General features: G+C 42.4%; 1 protein-coding gene across 1 annotated transcript in view; it reads right to left on the reverse strand.

Annotated features, from left to right (window-relative positions):
- The window catches only part of ITSN2 (intersectin 2), an 89,348-nt gene extending 67,501 nt beyond the window's left edge, over positions 1–21,847 (reverse strand). The window contains exons 1-2 of the mRNA XM_075707530.1: positions 21,809–21,847; positions 7,136–7,199 (exon numbers count right to left, since the gene is read on the reverse strand). Coding sequence (XP_075563645.1) covers positions 7,136–7,166 — 31 coding nt within the window. The 5' untranslated portion in view covers positions 7,167–7,199; positions 21,809–21,847. The remainder of the gene's footprint in view (positions 1–7,135; positions 7,200–21,808) is intronic.
- Between the last annotated feature and the right edge of the window lie 705 nt (positions 21,848–22,552).

The following is a 22,552-nucleotide window of genomic DNA, read 5'->3' on the forward strand; positions in this document are numbered from 1 at the left end:
AGCCTCAAGTGTAACAGATCCTGGCAACAGCAAAGTGGATAATTTCCAGAAAGGTGAGCCTAGTGGATGTTGAGTTATCTTCAGGTTAGGTTAAAAAGCACTGTCCATGTATTTCTTAATTCAGTCTGAATATAGAGAACGTGAGAAATAAGAAGAGTAATTCTGCTGGCCTTCCAACCCACATCATCTCTATCAGAAAGAGTTTACACATTAACCCGCACCTGTATTTTATTTCCCCCAAGCTTGAAGATTTGTTGCGAAATACAGTGTTATGAAAGCACTATCATTTGTTGCATAGCAAATTTTACCTGTAGCTCTTAAGAAAATACAAGTGTACTCTTTTCCATACTGTTACACAAGCATCAACACACACTGTAACAAGTGCAGAGTCCTTCAACAGTGAAACCATGACTTTCAGGAAATACATATTTCCTAAAGAAACAAAAACTGTACTGCAGAGATCACAGTTAAACACAAAATTATGGTTATAAGAAGAAATGCAGGGGAAAATGTTGGCACATGCTTCAAAATATACAAAGTATTATTAAAATATATATATAAAACTTTTAAATAAATTACTTCAATAAACAGCACTAAAACAGCTCTCGATACTCAGTTAATCTTACCTGTTCTTGAGACTCCCACCCACAGAATTTCACATCCAACTAAACCACAAATATTTTTAAGTTATTAAAATATCTTCTCTGAAGGTACCCGATAAGAATGTCAGTCCCAGGAACACTGATACTCTTTCAGCTTTCCTTCTAGCTACCTCAGTTATGATTTAAGGTTACTGTTCCATTGTAAGAAAAACAACAGATGTCCTAAAGAACTCATGCAGTATATTGAAAAGCCTGAACATACACGAACCCTAAATAAAGTAACACAGCATTATATAAATACATTTGACAGACCACAATGTCTAAAAACGTGTTTATTCTTGCCATTATAATTAGTGGGCTAAACCTGAACTCATTCTGCCAATAACAATTAATATCATCCATGGCCTCTTCAAAGTGGCCATGATGATCACAGACAACATGGAATTTAGTGGATGTTAAGCTGGTCACACAATGCCCATCAACCCTAAATTGCAACAACCACACAAAGTGGTTTATCAGAGTAGTACACTTCCCAAACTTTTGGAGCTAAACCTTCAAGGAAATCCAAATTTTAAGTCAAAGCCCTTTGAAGCTCAGCCATGGGATAGATTTATGTTTCTGAGTCCCTTCAGCTACGCCTTCAGTCCTCTGGCTCCATTTTGGGGAAGTATTTGTAGATCTTCTTTTGGTTTTTTGTTTAGGTTTTTATATGCTTTGCTTTGAAGAAAAAACATCAGGAAGTCTCACTGACTTCCAAAATGAATAAACCAGCTTGCATTATAGTATTATTATTCCAGATAAAAACCATCCTGGGTTCACCACTCAGTGTAACCTTACCTTATAAAAGCTAACACGATACCAACAAAGTAAAAATCTTAGCAAGACAAAGCAGCTATGGCCTTAAAGTAAGTTAATGGATGAAGATCTAACACTCATCTTCACCAGGTTATTATCCAATTTTTTTATTTAGTTAATTCTTTGAATTTTAGGAGCATAGGATTGGAAGGAACTTCCAAGGCCACCATGTCCAGACTGCTGCTACTCCAAGAAACTCTAATACATTAATTCCTTCCTAAAATGCAAGCTCTGCCTTAAGGCTTTTTCCTTGACCATGGTCCAGAACGTCACTGCTGGCAGAACCATTCCCATTTCTGCACCAACTGCACCAGCAGCCGATTCATCTCTATTTAACCTTGTGCTAACATTGTACTTAAAAAAAAGTTATTTTTCCTCCTTAATGTTTATCTTCCTACCAAGGAAAAATAAAGAGCAAATTTATTTACTGTAAAGTAAATACAATTAAATAAAAAACCAGTAAGCTTTTATTTTGGTAGGGTAACAAAGCTGATCTCTCTAGTCTGTCTCAACACTTAATTTCTCCTGGATAACACTGAAGCCTAACTCTGCATCTATTACACTTCCTGGGGTTTTTCCCTTCCTAAGCAGATAACCCAAATTCTACCCTATATCCCACAAGATGTCTCACCAGTGCCTTATGCAATAGCACACAGCACTCCTTATTTCACCCACCACATTTTAGGATGCACTTCCCTTCCCTCAAATCACATAATTATTACTTGATCATCTAATTCGTCCAGTTGTCCTCCTCCTTAGTCACGGCCAACTGCTGAGTTCCCAGCATTCAGCAAAAATTCTTCTAGTCCAGAATGTTATGACTAAAACGCTATTTGAAGACAGCACAACAGAAATGTGATGAAATTTAACCAATAATATGCAGTTCATACTCTATAGTTCTGGCTGGAAAATGACTCCTAATTTTGTCATCAACCAATTTAACCAGCATACATTTGCTTTTTACTGATGATGTCGCCATAAATAGTAACAACTAAGACTGGTCTCAAGATAAAAATCCATAAAGAAGATCACTATTGCAACATCCTAGTTTAAAATTTCCATTTTCTCTCCCTTTTAGCCAGTTATTTCTCTAATGAAGTCCAAACATGGATCTGTTACACTTTGCCTACAAAATTCAGTTACTGAAGAAGGCATAAGGTGTAACCTTCCTCTGTTAAAACCTAGTTCCATTTATTCCATTTAACATTTACCTCCATGTCTAATTATTTCTTCCTTCCAAGACTTCCTCTTGTATCTTCCGTGTGAAATGATATCATCCTTATAATTAAATATGAATAAGACACTTTGTATTCTGCAATCCTATAGCGCTATTTCTAACTTGTTAGGATTAAAGAAAACATATAATATGGCACACACAACTGGAAATCTAATTATTTGCAGGGTGTGATGGTGAAGATATATGCCCCTCTGACTTAGGCACATGAATTTTGCTCCGTATCAACTGATACCACTGTGTTAGTGAAAAGTGGAAGGAAGGATTAATTTATAAGTAAGGACATAGAAAACACTTGTCCTTGTCTTAGAATTTCTTTCTTTTTCCTTCTTTTAGATGGGAGAGCAAGTTCTGATATTTTCTTTGCAAGGTCTAATTCAGCTTAGTATCTTTATCCATACTTGTTGATATCCAAGTCTACAGTTTCCGTACCTACAGTGCACACAAGGTTAAGAGTCAGGTTGCATTCAATTAGTTTTTAGTTGAACTGTGATGACGAGGGTTCCTCCTAATTCAAAAAAATTCAGACCACTGATCTTGAGACAGACTTTTTTTAATAGAGAAGATACAGCAGAACTTAGCATCAGTGAGTGTGTTACCCTTGACATCAGTGGAACCAGGACCTCACTCAATCCATTCATGTCTACCCTAGTCTCCAACACACCTCAGTGCGGGGACACAAAACTTAATTCTGTTCACAGCAGCATAAAATCCAGTTTGACTTACAAAGGTTGAGAAGCATGTGAAATGAGTTATGAATATTACTTGTTGCACCTCAGTTTATCAGAGGTGTTTTCCTGCTGGACCACAAAAAAGTATATCAAAAGGAAACAGGTGGTAGGATGGAAGAGGAAGGACAAATAAAAACATAAACAAAAAGAAAAGCACAGCCCAAAAATTCCAATGGTACTTAAGGAAACAATGTGAAAGATACTGATCGGCAAATACTGCTTTCCTTGTTCCGCCTGGACCGTCAAGATTAAATCTCCCCAAACCAAGATCCAGTATCAGCATGGATATTAAACCCTGAAAAAATTTAGCCTACAGAAAAAGGGGAGTTAGGAGAACAGCAACATCTTGCAACTGCTCTCCAGCTGTAAAAAAGTAGCAGTGAAGGCTACTTCTTCCTGCTCTGTGATAAAGACAGCAATCACAGAGACGAATTAACTGGAAGTGCATTTTAACCTATTAAAGCCTTTATGCTTTTAACTGTTGTTTGTGGTTAGTACATTAACTCCTTCTTTAGAAATGCAACTGTTGAAGATACTTGTTATTTAGTGTAACTAAATGCCACATCCAAAACCTTCTGCAAGACTTTGGATGAATTCCTACGAAAGCTTTGACCAGATAGAGAACTGTATGTAGGGAGAATAAACTACCAGAAACTGCGTTTGTTTTATCATTTTCACAGAGATAATGATGAATATTCAGACAGTTACAGGATAAAATGAAATCCTTAGTAGGGAATCCTTGATCTTGTTTGCGTACTGGGGAGATGGATATGCCTGGAGTAGCTCTTTGATTGAACTGGTCTCCAGAGATAATGTCTGTTATCCATCTGGGGCTGTATGTATATTTTGTAATTGGCAGCCTTTCTACGTAAGAAGAAACATGTTACTCAGCCTTGCCTGTTCATAGAAAATGTCATCACAACCTTTACATTTTGCATGGGAGACACATTTGTAAGAACTGGCAGGTCTGCCCTGAGTTCCAGAAAAATCAACATGTGCTCTTTAAGAACTCCTTTTCCTCTTTGAATTTCCAGCCTGTTAGTAAGGCATCCACAAAGGTCACCTTGGACAGAAATGGAGAGTCAAAGGGAACTCCTTTCTGTTCACTGCGTCCTTTCATGACTTTAGAGAAGAAAGGTAAGCAGTCTAGCAAGAGCACGTGCCCCTAGAGCACACAACACCTCAACAAGCTGAAGTTTACATGTGGCCACATAATTGGAAAAGAACATGCCAGTTCTCAGTATAACACGCAGTTTGGCCATCAGCCACATGCTGAGGCTGGACAGTCTCGGGAGCCTGCTCTGGTGGAGGTATATTCCGAGTAACAGGTCAAGGTGCCCTCAATGAAGTTGAGTCTCTCAACTGGAACTCAAGCACACGACTCGGTTACCCTTCCTCCTTGAGGTCCTGCGCAGACTTCCCCTTCTCTGCTTAGGTTGGTAAATAAAGTGTTGTAGCAACTTCTACTACTATTTGTTTGAGACTATCTGAGTATTGCACTTTGTCATCTGAACCCTGCAGTTCTCAAACTCATCGTCGCCCTGTGTCATATAATCACAGTTGTACACACATTCGCGCCATGCTATCCACTCACTTTTCTGTAACACCAAATGCCAAAAATACTCCTGAAACGGAAACTACTTCATGCGTTGCACTACTAGTGAACTAAAAGCTAAGTATGTTGTACCTTGATAAGAATAAGAGGGTTTTTTTCCCCAGAAGAAAAACACCATTTTCCCCTAGTAGGATACAAAAGGAAAGGGTCAATGCTCTGCTAATACGAAGGTGTGGCAGGCAGCCAGTGCTCTCAGGCTGCAGCAATGCCTAATGGTTTAGTTGGCTCATACATAATCTCATTCTTCATCCCATGCTTGAAGTCACTACCAAGGTCTAACAACATAATTAGAGGCTTACCCTGAGCAATGAGTGGTAAATGCAGGTGATCTACTTTGAATACAAACAACAGTGGTAGCAAGTAGCAGGAAACAGGAACACGAATTAGAGAAGAACGATTTCAACAGCAAAGGTTGCTCAGTATTTATCCAGAAATCACATTAAAACTACTCTTTTTTTCCCCACCTGACTCATTTGAAATTTAATCAATTCTGATAAGAAATATGACTGCAAAACTACACCCAGTCATTCAAATATCCTGTGAGGAGCAATAATTTAGCTATTGCCTGGTATCTCTCTTACTCGCATCCTCTTACTATGTTTTTCAACACAGTAAAATTCTGCAAGGGGAAAGGCTGCATCTTGTGGCACCGTTCCTTTTGAGAGTGGCGGACAGTACAGATCAAGGAAAGGATTGCTCTCCCAAACTAGACTTCTGAGATCAAGTCGTGTACATGCTCAGTGATGCCAATACACCTTGCAATCCTCCAACAGAACCGAGAAGTAAAAAGCCAAACCAAAGAGACACCAAATAATTTATGCATAAATCAACCAAGGAGACAGCCAAGAACATAAATCTGTATCCTCCCTGAAGAGAGCTTCTCTTTGTTTATTTTAAATTGAGGAGCAAAAAGCATGTGGCAATTAAAAAACCGCTTTTTCATTATGTACAAGAACATGGGGAAAAAATCTAGTATTTAGGTTTTTCCCTCTTATATACAATATATTGATTCCTTTTACTTCTCTTTTATTGTTAAGTCTGTGAAACAGTCTGGAACAAACTGCAGCTGACAGTATTAAAAAAAAAAAAGGTATTGATCACACCGATTACTTTTTCACAAAATGTTTTATGCACACATGAAACATGTGAAACAGAGCTTTAATTTGAAATCTGAATGTTATTCTGCAAAAAACTACTTCCCCTTATTCACCCAATTTATCTCAGCAGTGATGATTTTCTAAGTCAGTTAAAGACCTCCCAGTCCTGCAATAACCTTCAAAGATAAGTAAGAAATACTTTTTCTTATATCTATTTCTCTATTTTTTTTCTATATTAGAAATACTCCCTATCTGGAATATCTGAAGTGCAAAGCATTGTTCCTATACTTGTCTCTTCATTTTGGCCAGCTCAGTAAACAACAACATAAACATCAAATTTCTCAGCAGATATTTGCAAATTGTGTCTTCACAAGTAAGCTTGCTGTAGAAATAAAGAGCTCCAACACACACATACACGTGCAAACAATTTTAAGGTTTCAACTCTCACGTCTTCGAAACAAAATCACTAAGAAACAAATCCAAAAGTTTCTACAGTAGATGGGGCACAGAATCAAGAGGAAAATTCTCAACTTTTTTTTTTTTGAGAAACAGTGATTATTTTTGTCAATGTAGCAAATCACTTAACACATTCAAATATTTTGGTTTAAAATAAGTAGCATAATATATTATAATGAAATCCATTTTGTGCTGAATTACATAACAGAAAAGGTATGCAAGTTTAATCGACTATTACTTAGTATATTCCCCACCTGAAGTCACACAGTATTCACACCACAAGTTACACATTCCTCAACCCTTTAAATGATCTGACATTACTAGATGCTTCAGGTGTATCTGTACTCCAAATTACACTGCAGTAATGCTTCTGCTGAATTTCTCCCAGTCTTACAGTACAAGTTAGGCTACAGGAAGCAATCTGCAGCAAACTAACCATAATGCTGCAGCAGGTACTAAAATCAGCATTTAAAAAAAATAAAAAAATTTAAAAAAAAGACAAACACTCCCACCCCTACCTAAACAAACCGACCCGAGCTACTCACCATTCATAGCTGTGGGAAACTGAGCCATCATGGTCTTGAATATGCCTTGCTAGCTCTTAGCCATCTGCAACATAAAAACATTGTGCCATTAATAATGCAACAAGGGCAAAACGTAGCTCTGCGCTCCTGCTGAGCAGGGGGAATGTCTGTCCCTCTAGCTCACACTTCCGATAGCAAACAATGCCGGGCTTCAGGCTGCTGCTGAACAAGCTGAATTTACATTTGGGAGGGGGTGGGGGAATTTTTTTTTTTTTCCTATTTTTCATAGGGTATGCAGTGCAGTCCTGAACCTAGTGGCACATTCTTAAAGGAAAACAGTACCAACTGTTTAGCAACTGCTGCATAACATACACAAACAGTTGACAACATGTCAGAACATATGGCGTGGAGAACAGCCCTCTCCTGGCAGGCGGACAGACTCGGCGTCCTAGCAGATCTCTTCAAGCTCTCCCTGGTAAATATGCGTATCATAAAAAAAGTTCAATGCACAGCTCTGTAACTGAATGCTTCTGCTGAGAAAAGTGGAAGAACAATTATTATTCAAATTCATCCATTCCACTACTTCATGCACTACTTACAAAGAAAACACTCTTACATGATGTTCCAAAAAAAATATGACTTGTCCTAATAAAAATTTGTAGGCAGCCAGTTTTCCACAACCAACACAATGAAGTTATTCCTTCTCTTGAGCTATTACATAAAGATTCAAAAGCAGCATTTAAAGCGGTGTCAATGTAATTTATTTTCATAATGAATATCAGAATACTAAGACTTACTTTGTTTTTCTAGTATGTATCCTTTCAAGAGTACCTCTATTAATGTCATTTTTTGTAACTGCAAAATACTCACTAATACTTATCTGAGTGATAAGCATAAGCACCGCTTTAGAAACGTGGAACTAAGACAATGAAGTGAGCTTTTGCTTTGGATGAGATAGTTTTAGTCTTTAACTAAAATTTATACATCATTATCCTATGCTCTACATGAAGAAACTATTGCTCAGGATGAAGCTACAAAAATGAAATTTTTACTATAATAAAAAAAAAAACAACCCACATCTCGGATCCCTCTGTCACTCCCTCTTCAGATACCAAACCTTCTCCCCACACCAAAAAAACCCTTCACCTCTCAATACAACCACAGATTTTAATATTAACTACAAAAATATCAGAACGCCCACGCTCCCTCCCCCTGCAAGGAAATTCCTGCGCACCTCATCACAAAAGTCACACAAGTGGAAAGCGCTCTGGTTTCACGTGTGGACAGAGGGCCACAAATCATTCATTCGCACTGGGTCAACTGCAAACCTTACAGCCACATGTGCACCTGGTCCCCCCCAAATGAATGAAGAACAGTATTTTATCTGAAGTTATCTTGTTCTGCGTTGTTTATGTAATTGTCCAGTGAGGAATGAACAATTTTTTTTTTTTTTAAATCTGACACATTACAGAACAGTGTCATTAAGACACTTGACATTCCAGAGTTTTCTATATACATTATACATACATACATTTGTGTGTACACACACACACATATACATATATATATATTTAAAAAAGGTAAGTGGAATGATTGGTGAGTCCAAATGATCTCTCAGGGTGAGATTAAGTATCAGCTGCAGAAAGATGAAAAAAGGAAGCATGGATCTATTCCAAGACATGAATTCTAAAACAAACTGGAGTATTTTTAGGTTGCTTCCAGCATCCCTTCCTAGGCCTTACCAGCAACATACCAAGAGACACTTGAAATCTATATACAGCCTTCCCAAAAAATGCTTCCAATGTTGTTAAACATTTCTACAGCGCATTTCTCTGCAAAAGCTGTTCTGTCAAGGAGGGCTAAAAGAGAACCTGAAACCGTAACACAGAAGCGGGATGCTGGAGAACATCCCCAGAATCAAGAGAGCAAAGCTCAGCAGAGCTCTATGTTGACAGAGATTTCCACCTGCACATGACTTGTTCTAGATTTACAGTCTCATTGGATAAAGGCTACACATTTTATCTTTCCTCCAACATATTTTGTTCTCTTATTTTCAGATCACTTTTAGGGTTTTTTTTAAAGGAGTAATTACAGTAGAATCCCAGAGCCATAGAATAACCCAAGTTGGAAGGGACCCACGAGGATTACCGAGTCCAACTTCAGTCTCCACACAGGACAAGCTAAAAGTTAATCCATCTATCTCGGAGCATTGTCCAAACACTTCAGGGACACCAGCTGGCTTAGGGCCACGACCACTTCCCTGGGGAGCTTGTTCCAATGCATGACCACCCTCTCAGTGGAGAACTTTTTCCTAATATCTAACCTTAACTTCCCTTGACGCAGCTTCAAGCCATTCCCTCGCATCCTATGCCCAGAGAGAAGAGACCAGCATCTCCCTCGCCGCTCCCCCTCATGAGGAAGCTGTAGGCAGCCATGAGGTCACCCCTTGGTCCCTTCTGCAAGCTGAACAAACCTAGCATCCTCAGCTGCTCCTAATAAGTCTTGTGCTCTAGTTCTTTCACCATCTTTGTGTCCCTCCTTTGGACACATTCCGATATTTTTATATCGTTCTTACATTGTGGAGCCCAAAACTGCACGCAGCACTCGAGGCGAGGCCTCACAATGTAAGTCAGATAATTATAAGACAATACAAGTGTGCCAATAAACTGATTCACTCTTAAAGCCCAAAATCTTAAAGATACATTTTTTAAAATACAACTTACAGCTATAGAAAAAGTCAGACTTTGCCTTCTTTGCTTTTGCTGAAATGGCTCATGTAGATTGAAGCTTTCTAAACTCCCAAACACTGACCACGTGAGTGGGAGAAGTAACCCAGGCAGTTTCATGCACACAAAGCGTCTAAACCCCCTCTCCCTCATTTTGATGTCCCTGAAGTCTCAACTGTACCATATTTTAAAAATCAATTTCAGCTGAAAAATCCTGAGGTCAAAGCCCTCACATTAGCTTGGTGAGGGTCCTTCCTATTTATGAAAGCTCTGCATCTACGGAGCACACGTGTTCCTGGTTCATTTTCATCAGCCGCGGTAACTTCAGCTGGCCGTTACCGACAGCTACGTATACAGGCAACTACCTTTCACTAATCTGTAAGACAAGTGATCTTTATTCTGCGCTGCATCACAAGAAGCATGGCCAGCAGGTCGAGGGAGGGGGTTCTGCCCCTCTACTCTGCTCTGGTGAGACCTCACCTGGAGCCCTGCGCCCAGCTCTGGGGCCCTCAGCACAAGAAGGACATGGACATGTTGGAGCGGGTCCAGAGGAGGGCCACCAAAATGATCCGAGGGCTGGAGCAGCTCTGCTACGAGGAAAGGCTGAGAGGTGGTGGTGTTCAGCCTGGAGAAGAGAAGGCTCCACCTTATTGCAGCCTTTCAGTACTTAAAGTGGGCCTATAGGAACGATGGAGAGAGACTTTTTCCCAGGGCCTGTAGTGACTGAACAAGGCGCAATGGTTTTAAACTAAAAGAAGGTAGATTTAGATTGGACATAAGGAGAAAATTCTTTACAAATAGGGTGGGGAGACACTCAAACAGGTTGCCCAGAGAAGCTGTGGATGCCCTGTCATTGGAAGTGTTCAAGGTCAGGTTGGACGGGGCTCTGAGCAACCTGATCTAATGAAAGCTGTTCCTGCCCGTGGCAGGGGGGTTGGACTAGATGACCTTTAAAGGTCCCTTCCAACCCAAACCATTCTGTGATTCTGTGATAACAGAAGTTTCATAGCTCATGTCAAGCAGAATTAGAAACCGTAGTCAGACACCGAATACAGCACACTTATCATCCATACCACTATCTGTCCTCTCAAAAGGAGTCCAAGATCAGACGTTTCTAATACCACACCATGTGATACTCTGTTCCAGTGCAGCACACTCAAAAATAATGACCAGCCCACCCCAAATTATCGACACAGGTTTTTTCAGCACACCTGAAATTTCTCCAAGTTTCCCAAGCCTAGGCTGACCCAGCCTGGTAAGCCTGCACCAGGCATTGCCGTGTAGATGCACCAACCTTAGGTCCAAAACCAAGAGGGAACTGCCCAACAGATACATACTAAGAGTACATTACACCAATTTGATGCGATTACATCATGATGTAGTTCTGTCGTCTCAATATTATGTCTATAGGCAGATTTCATCATATATTAAAATACTAGACCTGAAGGGCACCAAAAACCTCTCACATTAACCCCCACAAGTGAAACTCAAAACTGTGACCTTACAGAAGCAACCAGGAATCACAAACAGGATTTTTACAGGATTTCAGATTGCACCAGCACTGAGACCCCATTCTATCCCTTCGCACAGATCCATTTCATTTGGACACCAGGGTTACACCAAGCATACATGCATCTCTGATGACAGATTCCGAAGTTATACTGAGAGGTAAAAAACCAGGAAAAATAAAAGTATTGCTGCAACATAATTTCCCCTCATTCAATTTTTCAGGGAAGGAGGAAACAGCCCAGTAAACTCAAAGTCTACACAGTCTTTTCAAAGGTCTGTGGAAACAATCCTTCCCAAAGAATGGAGCTTGCCCTCAACAAGTATTCTGTCTTCTACATTTCCACAGCACGCCCCCAAAGGCTTGGATATTATGCACATATCAAAGTTAAAAGCAGCTTATTTTCACAAATTCCCAATAAAGTTGCTCTAGTCACCATCTGTAAAGGTACCTTGCACCTTTAGGACACAGGTGTGCACCATTTATTTACCAAGGGAAATCTCAGCAAAATATTGTCGCTTTAAGCCAAACTTACTTAAGAAAGACCCTGATAACTTTTAATCATTACTCGAGGTGAAAGCTGTAAATTTCCAAATAACCTTATCACACAATACTACAGAGAAACTCTATGCTATATAAAAACGTTTATTGAAGAAAAAACCCTCAAGAAAAGACTATAACCAGTATCCCAAACAGATTATATAGATGAAAAAATGGTCATCACAACCAGAATATCTCACAGAAAATGACTTGTTTCTGCAAAACGTGCTAGGAAAGGTGCTTGGTGAACTCAGTTATCAGTCATAAGAAACTGGCAGCCACAGCATGAAATCCACATTGTAAGAAAACAGGATCAAACATCCCTGTGAGCACTGTAGTCGACATTAAGCCCTGCTGCCATTTAGGGTGAAAACAGGAAAACTTGATGTTACCTTTAAATAGCAGAACGGCAAGTTCTTGTAAACAAATGATCTGACTAGTCCCAGTGTTTAAAGCACTAATTGTTTTCACAAACTGACCTGCCAAACTGCAACTTCTGCTCCCTCTCTCAGTGTCTGTTATAGTTGATACAACTTGAGAAAAGAAATGAGGAGATTGCAAGAAGCAGGGGGGAACACAACAACCATGCTGAAAGCATTAGAAAACATTAGAGCTGGGCAGACTGCAAGAGAAAGGGAAAAGAAAAAGCTTCTTTTCCATCATAGTTGTATTGCCATTTTATGAAGAACAGCTTTACCACAATCTTTGTTAATATTTACACTTGAATCAATTTTTTTTTAAATATTTCTCAGAAAAACCACAGGCACATAGTTTTACTAGGAATGAAAGTCTGGTGCATCAGGCTCTGCCCCATCAGTTTTAACTGGAAGAAAGCAAATACTGTAGAAGCAGCATGTGTGGACACACTACTACTCTTGTTTTTCTCAAGGACAGAAAGATCTATTGCAGATTTTTGCTGTGAGAACCAATTAGCAAGGAGAGGGACTGCAGTTATTAGTTGACCGATTTACTCTTTGCAACACCTGTAGATCTGGACAACACGAAGACTACTCATTAGCATTTGCAAAGCAAACAGTGACAGCGTAATAGCCCATGTAGCTGTTCTGTGCTTTTTTTGGACAATCCTCCTGAAAATCAGAGAATAATAAGCATTAGTAAGGCACTGTAAACCAGCACAGTCTAGAATTTCTCTTTGTTCAAAACACATCAGTAGAAAAGTTTACCGATTTAAAAAAAAAACCAACCAAACCCACAACATCTTGGCAGGCCAAGAATTTATCTCCTTTATACAGTGGAGTTATATACAGTGACATGGCCTTTTCAAAATGTACTGTGCCAGCTTCACAAAGTCCACCCACTCTGATAACAAATGAATGACATCAGTAACAAAACGAAGAAGTCGATTCCGGGTAGCTAGCAGGTTGCTAGCCCTTCCCTGCTCCCCTCTGTTACTGTGGATAAGAGTACTGCAAGGCTTAGTTAATATTTTGACATTTTGGGGGTGGGGGAGGGAAGCGTTAAATATTTTACTTCTTAACCCTATGGTATTTAGTCCCTTCCTTGCTCACTGTTATAGAGCAACTTGCTTCTAAACAGTGATTAAGACAGAACACAAAAAATATTTTTTTCTGACAAATAGCCTTCTGCACACCTTGCCCGACTAACAGGCTTTCTCAATATACTGACCACGCAAAATGGATGCCATGCAAAATGCAAGAATCTCTCTTTCTGTTTAAAAAAACATAATTGTGTGGTCAGTATTGATGGGTTTACTCCCTTTCTTACACAGCTGCTCAGCTGTGAAGGCACCCATTCAAAATATCAAGATCCAGTTCAGCTCTCTCCTTTGTCTCTGGAGATTGAAACTGATCTTTCCCTGCTCCTAGGAGAAGGCTTTCCCGCATTTTATTGCACAGTCATTTAAGAAAACCCATGCACAGCGTTTGGAATAGTAACATCAACTGAGGACTCCAACCTCCTACATGAAATTCGCTACCGTTAAGCCTGAGAGCCGCAGGTCCCTCTCTGTCCGTGCCCCTCCAGCTTGGATTCCTCGTTGCAGAAAAGAAGAAATTCTGAAGGAGGGAATGAGAATCCCACTTCAGGAAGCTCACTATTTAAATCCCTGGCCCTTCTCCCAGGAGACGCATATGTGAACTTCCTCAGGAAAAGATGGGAATTGAACCCAGCTCTGTCACGTCCTGGAGGAATACATTCACTAACCTGATCCCAGACATGGACGGACATCACCACCTCTGCTTTGCTTAAAAAGGAAAAGAAAAAAAAAGAAAAAAGCACAGCATAGATTATTTCTAAGATTTTTTTTTCTAAAAGGCTCTGAGCTTCTACCTTCCAGGAGGAACTCCAGGCTGCACATCATAACCTTTCCAGAGAGCTGAGATACACTTGCTCCTGAACGGGTGGTAACTTAAAATACACTCTTGTCTTTTTTGCTTCCTACTTTCTAATTCACATGACTCCCCACTCCATATGCTGTTTTTTCTAGATCCTGTTTTGAGACACATCAATTCTCACATCTAATCATTTGCAAGCATTGTACAAGAGCCCTAAGATGCTGTTTGGTGAAGTCCACACACCTTGAAACCTGCAGCTCCACTTCCACACTGCAGTTCCTAATTTATGTCAATGTGGACTTAGGCAGAACATAAATCTTTGATGAGTTTTCTCTTCTTTTCGTTATTTGCTTACTTCAACCATGACTGAAAACATTCAGAGCATATTATTTAAGAGCTTATCCATTTGAAATCTTGCCTTCTTGGAGGAAATTTTTGAGCCCCCTCCTGTCCTTCCATCAGAATCACAAGCAGAATCTGCCTCCTAACAGAGCAAAAAAAAACTAACAGAAGAATTCTTACATTATTTTCTCCTCACGATACAAGAGCTTCTACTTAGCTTGTTGCTTGGCTTTCAGTCTCAGATAACAGTGCAAAACATGCAGAACATTTAATGGACTGCTGCAGCAAAGCATAAAACAAAAGATAGAGAATACACGGGCAGTCTTCTCTGCTCAGCAGAGAACAATCTTTCACTATTTGCAAAACTAATGAAGGCAAAACATTCAGCGAGACTTGGATTTACATTTTACGCATCTGCTTTCAAGCTGGGCAGGTGCACAAAACCATCGCAGGCTTAACTTTTCAAAGCTGAATGAGATGACAGGCCACAAGAGGCCTTTAAAGCAAAGAAATGTAGTTTATCTTTGATGAAACAAAAACCAGGGAAACCTCATGGGAGAAAAAGCAAAGATCAGCATAACGCAGTCAAAACAAGTAAAATTAACTAGGCAGCTTTAATTTGGATGAGCAACAGATGGGTAAAAATGCATTCCCCAAACGAGATAGAAGAGCGTGGGTATAATGGGGGTCCAAGAGATCCCACCCAGTACGGGAGCCCCGGGAGGCTTGCTGGTCCCAAGCTGGAGCTGGGACCCAGGCAGCGTGGCCACAGCACCTCTTACCTGCCCCAGCTGAAGCCTCCTGCTTCTGACCCCGCTTCTCGGCTGCAAGTCCTGTCCACGCTACATTACCAAGAACAGTCCTTCAAAGCATGCGCTTGAAATTTGATCTCTTAAACGCTGAGCTCTACATCATACAGTAATAATGTTTTAACCACTACAAATTAATTTCATAAACTTAGGGCATGAATTATCATCTGGGTTAGACACACATCGCAACGTCATGTAATGTCCTTATAAGCAAAAGTACATCTCAGTTAGAAAGACACTTGTCCTACCTTAAGAAACTCATAATATTATGGCTACCCTAAGAGTGTAGCGGAAACGGTAAGAGTTTTAGATTTTCATTAGTAAAATTCTTGACCTTTGAAAGGTAAGACTAAAAGCATTATTTAAATCAGCTCTGATTTTTGATACATTTATTAGCATAGCCATAATAGGTCATTTTTTTGCATTCCAATTGTAGTATTTTTAGAAACAAAGAGTAACTCCCATTTCCTGTTCTTCCCTTACTTAATGTGCATGTTGTTGAATCACTAACTACAGATATCACTCATGACTGATGCCACAGCATTTCACAAGCTCCACTTGCATCAGCCTTGAAAATTTTCACTAGAAGAGCCAGCTCAGAATTATTATCTGCTACTTCTGTAGCTGAAGCAACAACATCCCATATCAAAATGTCTTAAGTCAAACTGGCTGCTCTCAGAATCGCAGTTCCAAAGCAGCTGTGACTTATCTGGATCAACCGTGTTTTTTCAACTATCTGTAACTGCAAAAATGTATAAAAACAGTTCTCAGGTAATTGTCCTCTATTAGGTAATTCCAACATACTGTGCTGCTACTGTCATCACGTTACATCACTAAATCTCATGTAGTGTTCTGAAAATAAGAGTTACACAACACTGTGCTCATTTATACAATAATGTTCAATCCATTACTTTTAACTCTTGGATCCAAGTAACCAATCTGGCCAAGCTGCGTTCCTATACTGACAAAGTCTTAAACATTCTGAATTTGAAGAAATATGCAATTTCATCAGCTCCACTTTTACTTTATGATGTTTATGTGACCTAATCCTCACCTTTTGAACATTTGGTGCTAATGGCACATCAGTACCAGAAAAACAAGTTACTACAGTCTCTGTATAATCTTGCAATAGGCAATAAAACAAAGTATGCATGGATGTAAGAAGAATCAACGACACCTCATGAAATAAAATCACCTATCCTGTTTTCTACAGAAAAACTTACCCTTAAATAAATCTGAGAATAATTAAAAAAAAAAATCCTGATAGACAAGTTAATCAATGAAAGGAGTGACATGCTAATAACCAAGTAACCAGCACGCTTAAATTCTTAGCTTGGCTTTCTAAGGTTATAAGACACGAGTACTTTGATGAATCCCATCATCCAACATGAACCAAACTTAACAGAACGGTGTACTCTGCAAAGATCTTAACTGCCTACAAGATTAATGAAAATACGCAACCAGACAGAGAAGACACTACCAAATTTAGTGCCCCCATTAATGAGAAAGACTGCTGTACGTTTGCGTACCAATATTAGACACCAGAGAATCCACATGGCTGAAAGATGTTCTAAACATATCAACCAGGAGAAAAACTTTACCAAAAGCTTACATCTGATTAGATTCAGACAGCCAACACTGCAGAAAACAAGGCTTCACCGGTGACACTGCTCACAGCTGGCTTAAAATTCCAGCTTACATTGGTCCATCACTGGAAGGAACTCAAACTTACATGAAGAGATAAGGCTCCCAGTTCTAAACTGATCAGGGTTCAAAAACAGATTTCCAGAGGCAATTCAGGCATCTGCAACATTTGCAACTAAGCATTAGAAAATTTCAGCATCACTTAAAACAGCTGCTTAGCACTTCCAAAAATCTGACCAGGCACTTTAACAAGAGTGCTTCTCCCCAGAAAAGTCTGTTGCATCATCTATAACCAACCAGGGTACAAAAGGGAAATGAAGTTTTAGAAGGTGAAGTTAAAGGGCGATAACGCGATTTTAAAGCTAAAAAGAATACAGTAATTACCCTATTTCACCCCACACCTAGGGTCAACCTCTGAACCTCAAAGTACACTTTTTGTTAAGTGTTTTACTGACAAGTGATAGTGATTGAAATAGGTCAGAGTCAGTCATAAAAGAAAGAATTCTCTAATTAGCTCTCCTTTATCTTTATAATCACTAATCATCACCTAGCACAAGAAAGGTAAAGAAAAGTCATTGACTTTCCTACAGCATTCAGCCACATGAAATGAGCCCTCCAATCTAAAAGCAACACCACAAATTCACAAAGTCAATGACCTACTGCTCTCACAATTTTCACAAAAGGACTATGTTTACGTCAAGCTTCTCCCCAAAACTCAAAAACATAGCAGGATCCATCATCTAACATACCTTGCCAAGAGATGCGGCATTACACTGAACCGAAAGCAGCTTTTGGAAGTCAAAATAAAGTAACTATAAAATGAGGAAGTATAGCAGTTGCATACATACGTATGGAACAAATCACAGCAGCAGTGCTGCCAGGAACACTGGCTGATGTCGTTGCAAGACCAAGCTCTGTGATTTTTGGAAGGTCTGGGTGACTGACCAAGGATCCTGATGACTGGAAAAAGGCAAACATCACACCCATCTTCTGGAAGGGCAAGAGGGACAGCTCAACAGTACAAAAGGCTGCTAAGTCTGGCTTCAGTCCCTGGAAAGATTATGGAGCAAATCCTCCTGGGAGCCACCTACAGATGGTTGAAGAACAAAAAGGTGATGGGAAACTGCCAGCGTGCACCTACCTAGGACGAACCACGCCCTGACGCATCTCATAGCTTTCTCTGTTGAGACTGACTGCCTCTGTGGATAAAGGCAGAGCAGCTTGTTTTGACTTTACGAAGGCGTTCAACAAGGTCTCCCACAGTATCCTTAGAGTCAAACTGGTGAAATATAGTTTGAATAGGTTGACTGTAAACTGGGTGGAAAACTAGCTTGACCACTAGACTCAAAGGGCTGTCATCAGCAGTCCAAAATCCATCTGGTTGGAACTAATGATGTTCACCAGGGGTTGATACCATGGCCAGTACTGTTTAATGTCTTCACTGACAATCTGGGCAATGGGATGTGATGCACTCTGAGCAAGTGTGGATACCAAACTGGAGAGGGCTGCCCAGTGAGTTTCTGGGATCTCCACCGTTGGAGGTAGTCCAAACACAACCACACATGGCTCTGAGCAACCTGATCTAAGTTGGCTGTGCTTTTAGCGAGGCTTGGACCAGATGATCTCCAGAAGTCCCTTCAAAACGATATTATTCTATGACTACATTTTTGGTAAATAAAAGCAAACAGAAGCAGTTAAAAGCTATTTTAAAAACTGAGATATTGGACATATTTCCTTTCAAGTGAAAATACACCAGAAATGAACATTAAAAGTAAAGATGTCCAACTTTTGAACCAGTTTTAAGAAGGCAAAGAGAACAGCTCTGGACTTTAAAAGAAAATCTCATGAAATGCTGTTTTCACAAATTTCACATGCTGATCAAACTAAATCTTTTGAGGTAAGAGCAGAGACTGTACTTGTAGACTGTTAACGGGTTACCTCTCAGACCAGAGACCTCTGCCTCAATTTGCAACAGGAACCAGTGATCTGGACTACACTACTCTTCCAGAACTAATCACAAGGTCTTTTCCTGACAGACACCTGTTTTCAAGGGGTGTGAAGCTTTCTGATAATGCCCAAGCGAAGCAGGTACCTCACCTTTCAAGTGCTGTCCCATTTCCCCCACCAGCTGCAGATGAGTGGCGCAGTGAAGAATGACTATCGCTTACAGAACTTAGCTTTGTTTTTCAAAACTGCTACTCTGCTATGGCATGCAATTAATTCACTTTTCAATATTAAAGACTACAAGAGAAATATTTATAAAAAAACATTCTGTAAGAACTGTCATGGTCCCAATCACTGTCATACCTGAATCTCAATAAGGCCTTCTCCACAACACAGTTCAAAATCATCCACAGGTCACCTCTGTCCACAAGAAAAATAGGGGGGGGGGAAGCAGCCATAAAGCTCTGACATGAAGCTATGGTAGATAAACCCGTATGGTGATTAGCACAAACAAGCCACAGGTACCACATTTGTGTTACTGTTAGTGCTGCAGGAACATACACTTTGTTTATATTACAGTGGCAGCTAACAACTCAGTCAAGGACACATCCCATACCCTAGATCTTGTACAGACGGAGGAGAAAAAAATAAATGCAGTTCCCTCAGGAGAGTAATTAAAAGGAGAAGCATATTCACTTGATCTAATTTAGGCATCTGAGTTAGGAGGCTAATGTGACCAAAATCTCTGTTTAACAGAAAGCGTGGAGCAGCCTAAATCCCCGTTGCACGGATGCGTGCAATTCTCTTAACATCATACGGAGCCTAGAGTCTGAACTAAGGTTTCTCTAAATATCCAGAGGTACGGTGGTGTGAATGCCCCTCCCAGCTTAGTCAGAATAAAAAAATACAGACAAACCAAACAGGGAAGGTAGAGTGGAAACAAGGAAACAAAACAAAGTTTAGCAGAAGAACGAAGCCCAGCTAGCTATTTATCCAATTAGTTCCTAATGCTCATTACTTCTAAACATCACTGTTGCATCAGTGGATCTAGATACTTGTTACAGCTATAGTCTTTGAATTTCAACCAAATTTCAGATGAACAATTTAAAATTCTTGAAAGCCAGCTGCATCTTATGTACCACTGATGTTATCCACACCACTGCAAAGCCATACTGCTTCACATGCTTTGTATGTTTTCCTGTGTACATACAAGCGTGGGAGCTGCTGCCACTGCTGGCAATCACAAACAAAAACAAGTTTAAAAAACATTAGGCTCCCAAAAGATACATACATACAATAGGGCAGTCTGAATGCAAGGGTGAGCAGTTTGCAATTTCTCCTTCCAGTGTTTTAGGTGGGAAAATTCCAACTGCTGTTTAAGAGAACCGCTATGGGCATAGGTTAAAGATCACAGGTACTATCTAAAGCACATGACAGATGTCAAAGTGTCAACTGCTATGAAGACCATTTAATGTATTCAAAATAGTTATAAGATTATATTATTTCCTTAATGTTTAGGGAACCGAGTCACGTATCTCAGCCTCATTTTATGTTCTGAATTACTACATGCCGCGGTGTGAAGTCGAGACCACGGAAAGCCAGTCTATTTACAGACAAAACAGTTTACAAACTTTTAACTGCAGAAACCAGCTCAGTTTCTCCAGTTTTCACAGTGACTACAAGAAACAAAATCACCATCAAACCGGGGTCTCTTAACATGTCCGAGCCACCTCACCTGGCCTCTGCTCCCTTGGGCAGGCAGTGAGCTGCTGGGCACCGACGCCGGTGCTCCTTCCCCTTGCAGCGCAGCAGCAAAGCAAGGGCGAGCAGCAGCAGCGGCAAAGCAAGGGCGAGCAGCAGCAGCAGCGGCAAAGCAAGGGCGAGCAGCAGCAGCAGCGGCAAAGCAAGGGCGAGCAGCAGCAGCAGCGGCAAAGCAAGGGCGAGCAGCAGCAGCAGCGGCAAAGCAAGGGCGAGCAGCAGCAGCGGCAAAGCAAGGGCGAGCAGCAGCAGCGGCAAAGCAAGGGCGAGCAGCAGCAGCGGCAAAGCAAGGGCGAGCAGCAGCAGCAGCGGCAAAGCAAGGGCGAGCAGCAGCAGCGGCAAAGCAAGGGCGAGCAGCAGCAGCAGCGGCAAAGCAAGGGCGAGCAGCAGCAGGAACTACCGTCGCCAGCGGCAGCTCTGCCCGGATCGCCGCCGCCCCGCAGACAGGCAGCGGAGCTCAGCGGCCGAACTTCACGGCCCGGCGATGCAGCCGGCTCCCGGGAGGAGCAGATCCCACAGAAAGGCTGCAGCGGCTCCCGCCGGGGACGGGACCGCGGTCGGGAGCGCCGGAGCAGCCGCTGCCCAGCCCGGCTCCCTGACAGCGCCCGGCCCCGCCGCCGCCGGGGCACTCACGGCCTCGCCGGGGAGCCGGGCAAGCCAGCTGCGCTCCGGCTGGGCGAAACGTACGGAAAACGCTATTTTTAAAAGGAGAGGGGAAAAAAAAAAAAACCAACAACCCCAAAACCCTAAACCTCAAACCCCACCACCCTGAAAGAGGGGAAAAAGCCCCTCCATGAAGCCGCTGGGCGCAACAGGAGCCTCGACTGTTCCTCCCCGCGCCCGCCCCTGCCCGGGCGGCCGCCGGCGCTCACAGGACGGCGCTCACAGGCGCCTCCCCGCACGGCAGCGCCGAGGCCGGCCGTGCCCCGCCACCCCGGGCCCGCAGCGAGGCCCCGCGGGGCGGCCGGGCTGACAGCTCCGCGCCGCCGGAGCTCGCCTCGCCTCCCCGCCCCGCGCCTCCCTTCTCCCCGGCCGCCCCGCGCCCCGGGGACGAGGCCGCCCCGCGGGTCGGGGCGCGGAGGAGCCGCGGGCCGCCCCGCCGCCGGTACCTGTTGCGCTGCCCGTGAGCGCCTGCTCCGCGCGGGGCTGCCTCCTCCTCCGCCTCCCGCGGCGGCGCCAGCCCCACAACATGGCGGCGGAGGCGGGGGCCGCCCGGGAAGGAAGAGGGGGAGGGAGCCGGGGAGGGCGCCGGGGCGGGCGGGCAGGGGCCGAGGGCGCCGCTGGGTGCCGGCCCCGCGCCCGGCAGTCGGGCGAGGGCGTTGGCGGCGTTGGCTTGGCGGGGCCCGGCCGCATCCCCGGAGGCGGGCAGGCGGCCCCGGGCGAGGGGGGGTACCGGTACTCGGGGTGCAAGGCCGGGGCCGCAGCGAAGGGCCGCCTCGGCCCGGGGTGCCGCCTCGGCCCGGGGTGCCGCCTCGGCCCGGGGTGCCGCCTCGCCGGTCCGGCCCAGTTAGCGCCGCTGGGGTCCGGAGCGAGAAGGACGGGGCCGCTGCCTTGGCCCGGCCGGGCCCCGCGGCACAGCGGCGGCGGTCGGGCGCAGCTAGCGGGGCTGCGAGCGCCGGGCCCTGGCGCCTGCCTTGCTGGGTGATTTCTGCAAAGTAATAAGCTACCGATTAAAGACCTTAACTAACAAAACTTACCACATCCTTAACCGAATTTTTTTTCTCGCTGTTGAGTCTTACCGTTGCCTCCTCATCTGCCCCATAAATTACTTTTTCTTTTCTATCTATATTCAGAAAAAAAGGGGAATAAACTCTAAAATAAGCTCAGCCCTATCTCGACTGTTAGCTTGTGGG

This window comes from Pelecanus crispus, chromosome 3, assembly GCF_030463565.1.
Source record: "Pelecanus crispus isolate bPelCri1 chromosome 3, bPelCri1.pri, whole genome shotgun sequence".
Taxonomy (NCBI): Eukaryota; Metazoa; Chordata; class Aves; order Pelecaniformes; family Pelecanidae; genus Pelecanus; species Pelecanus crispus.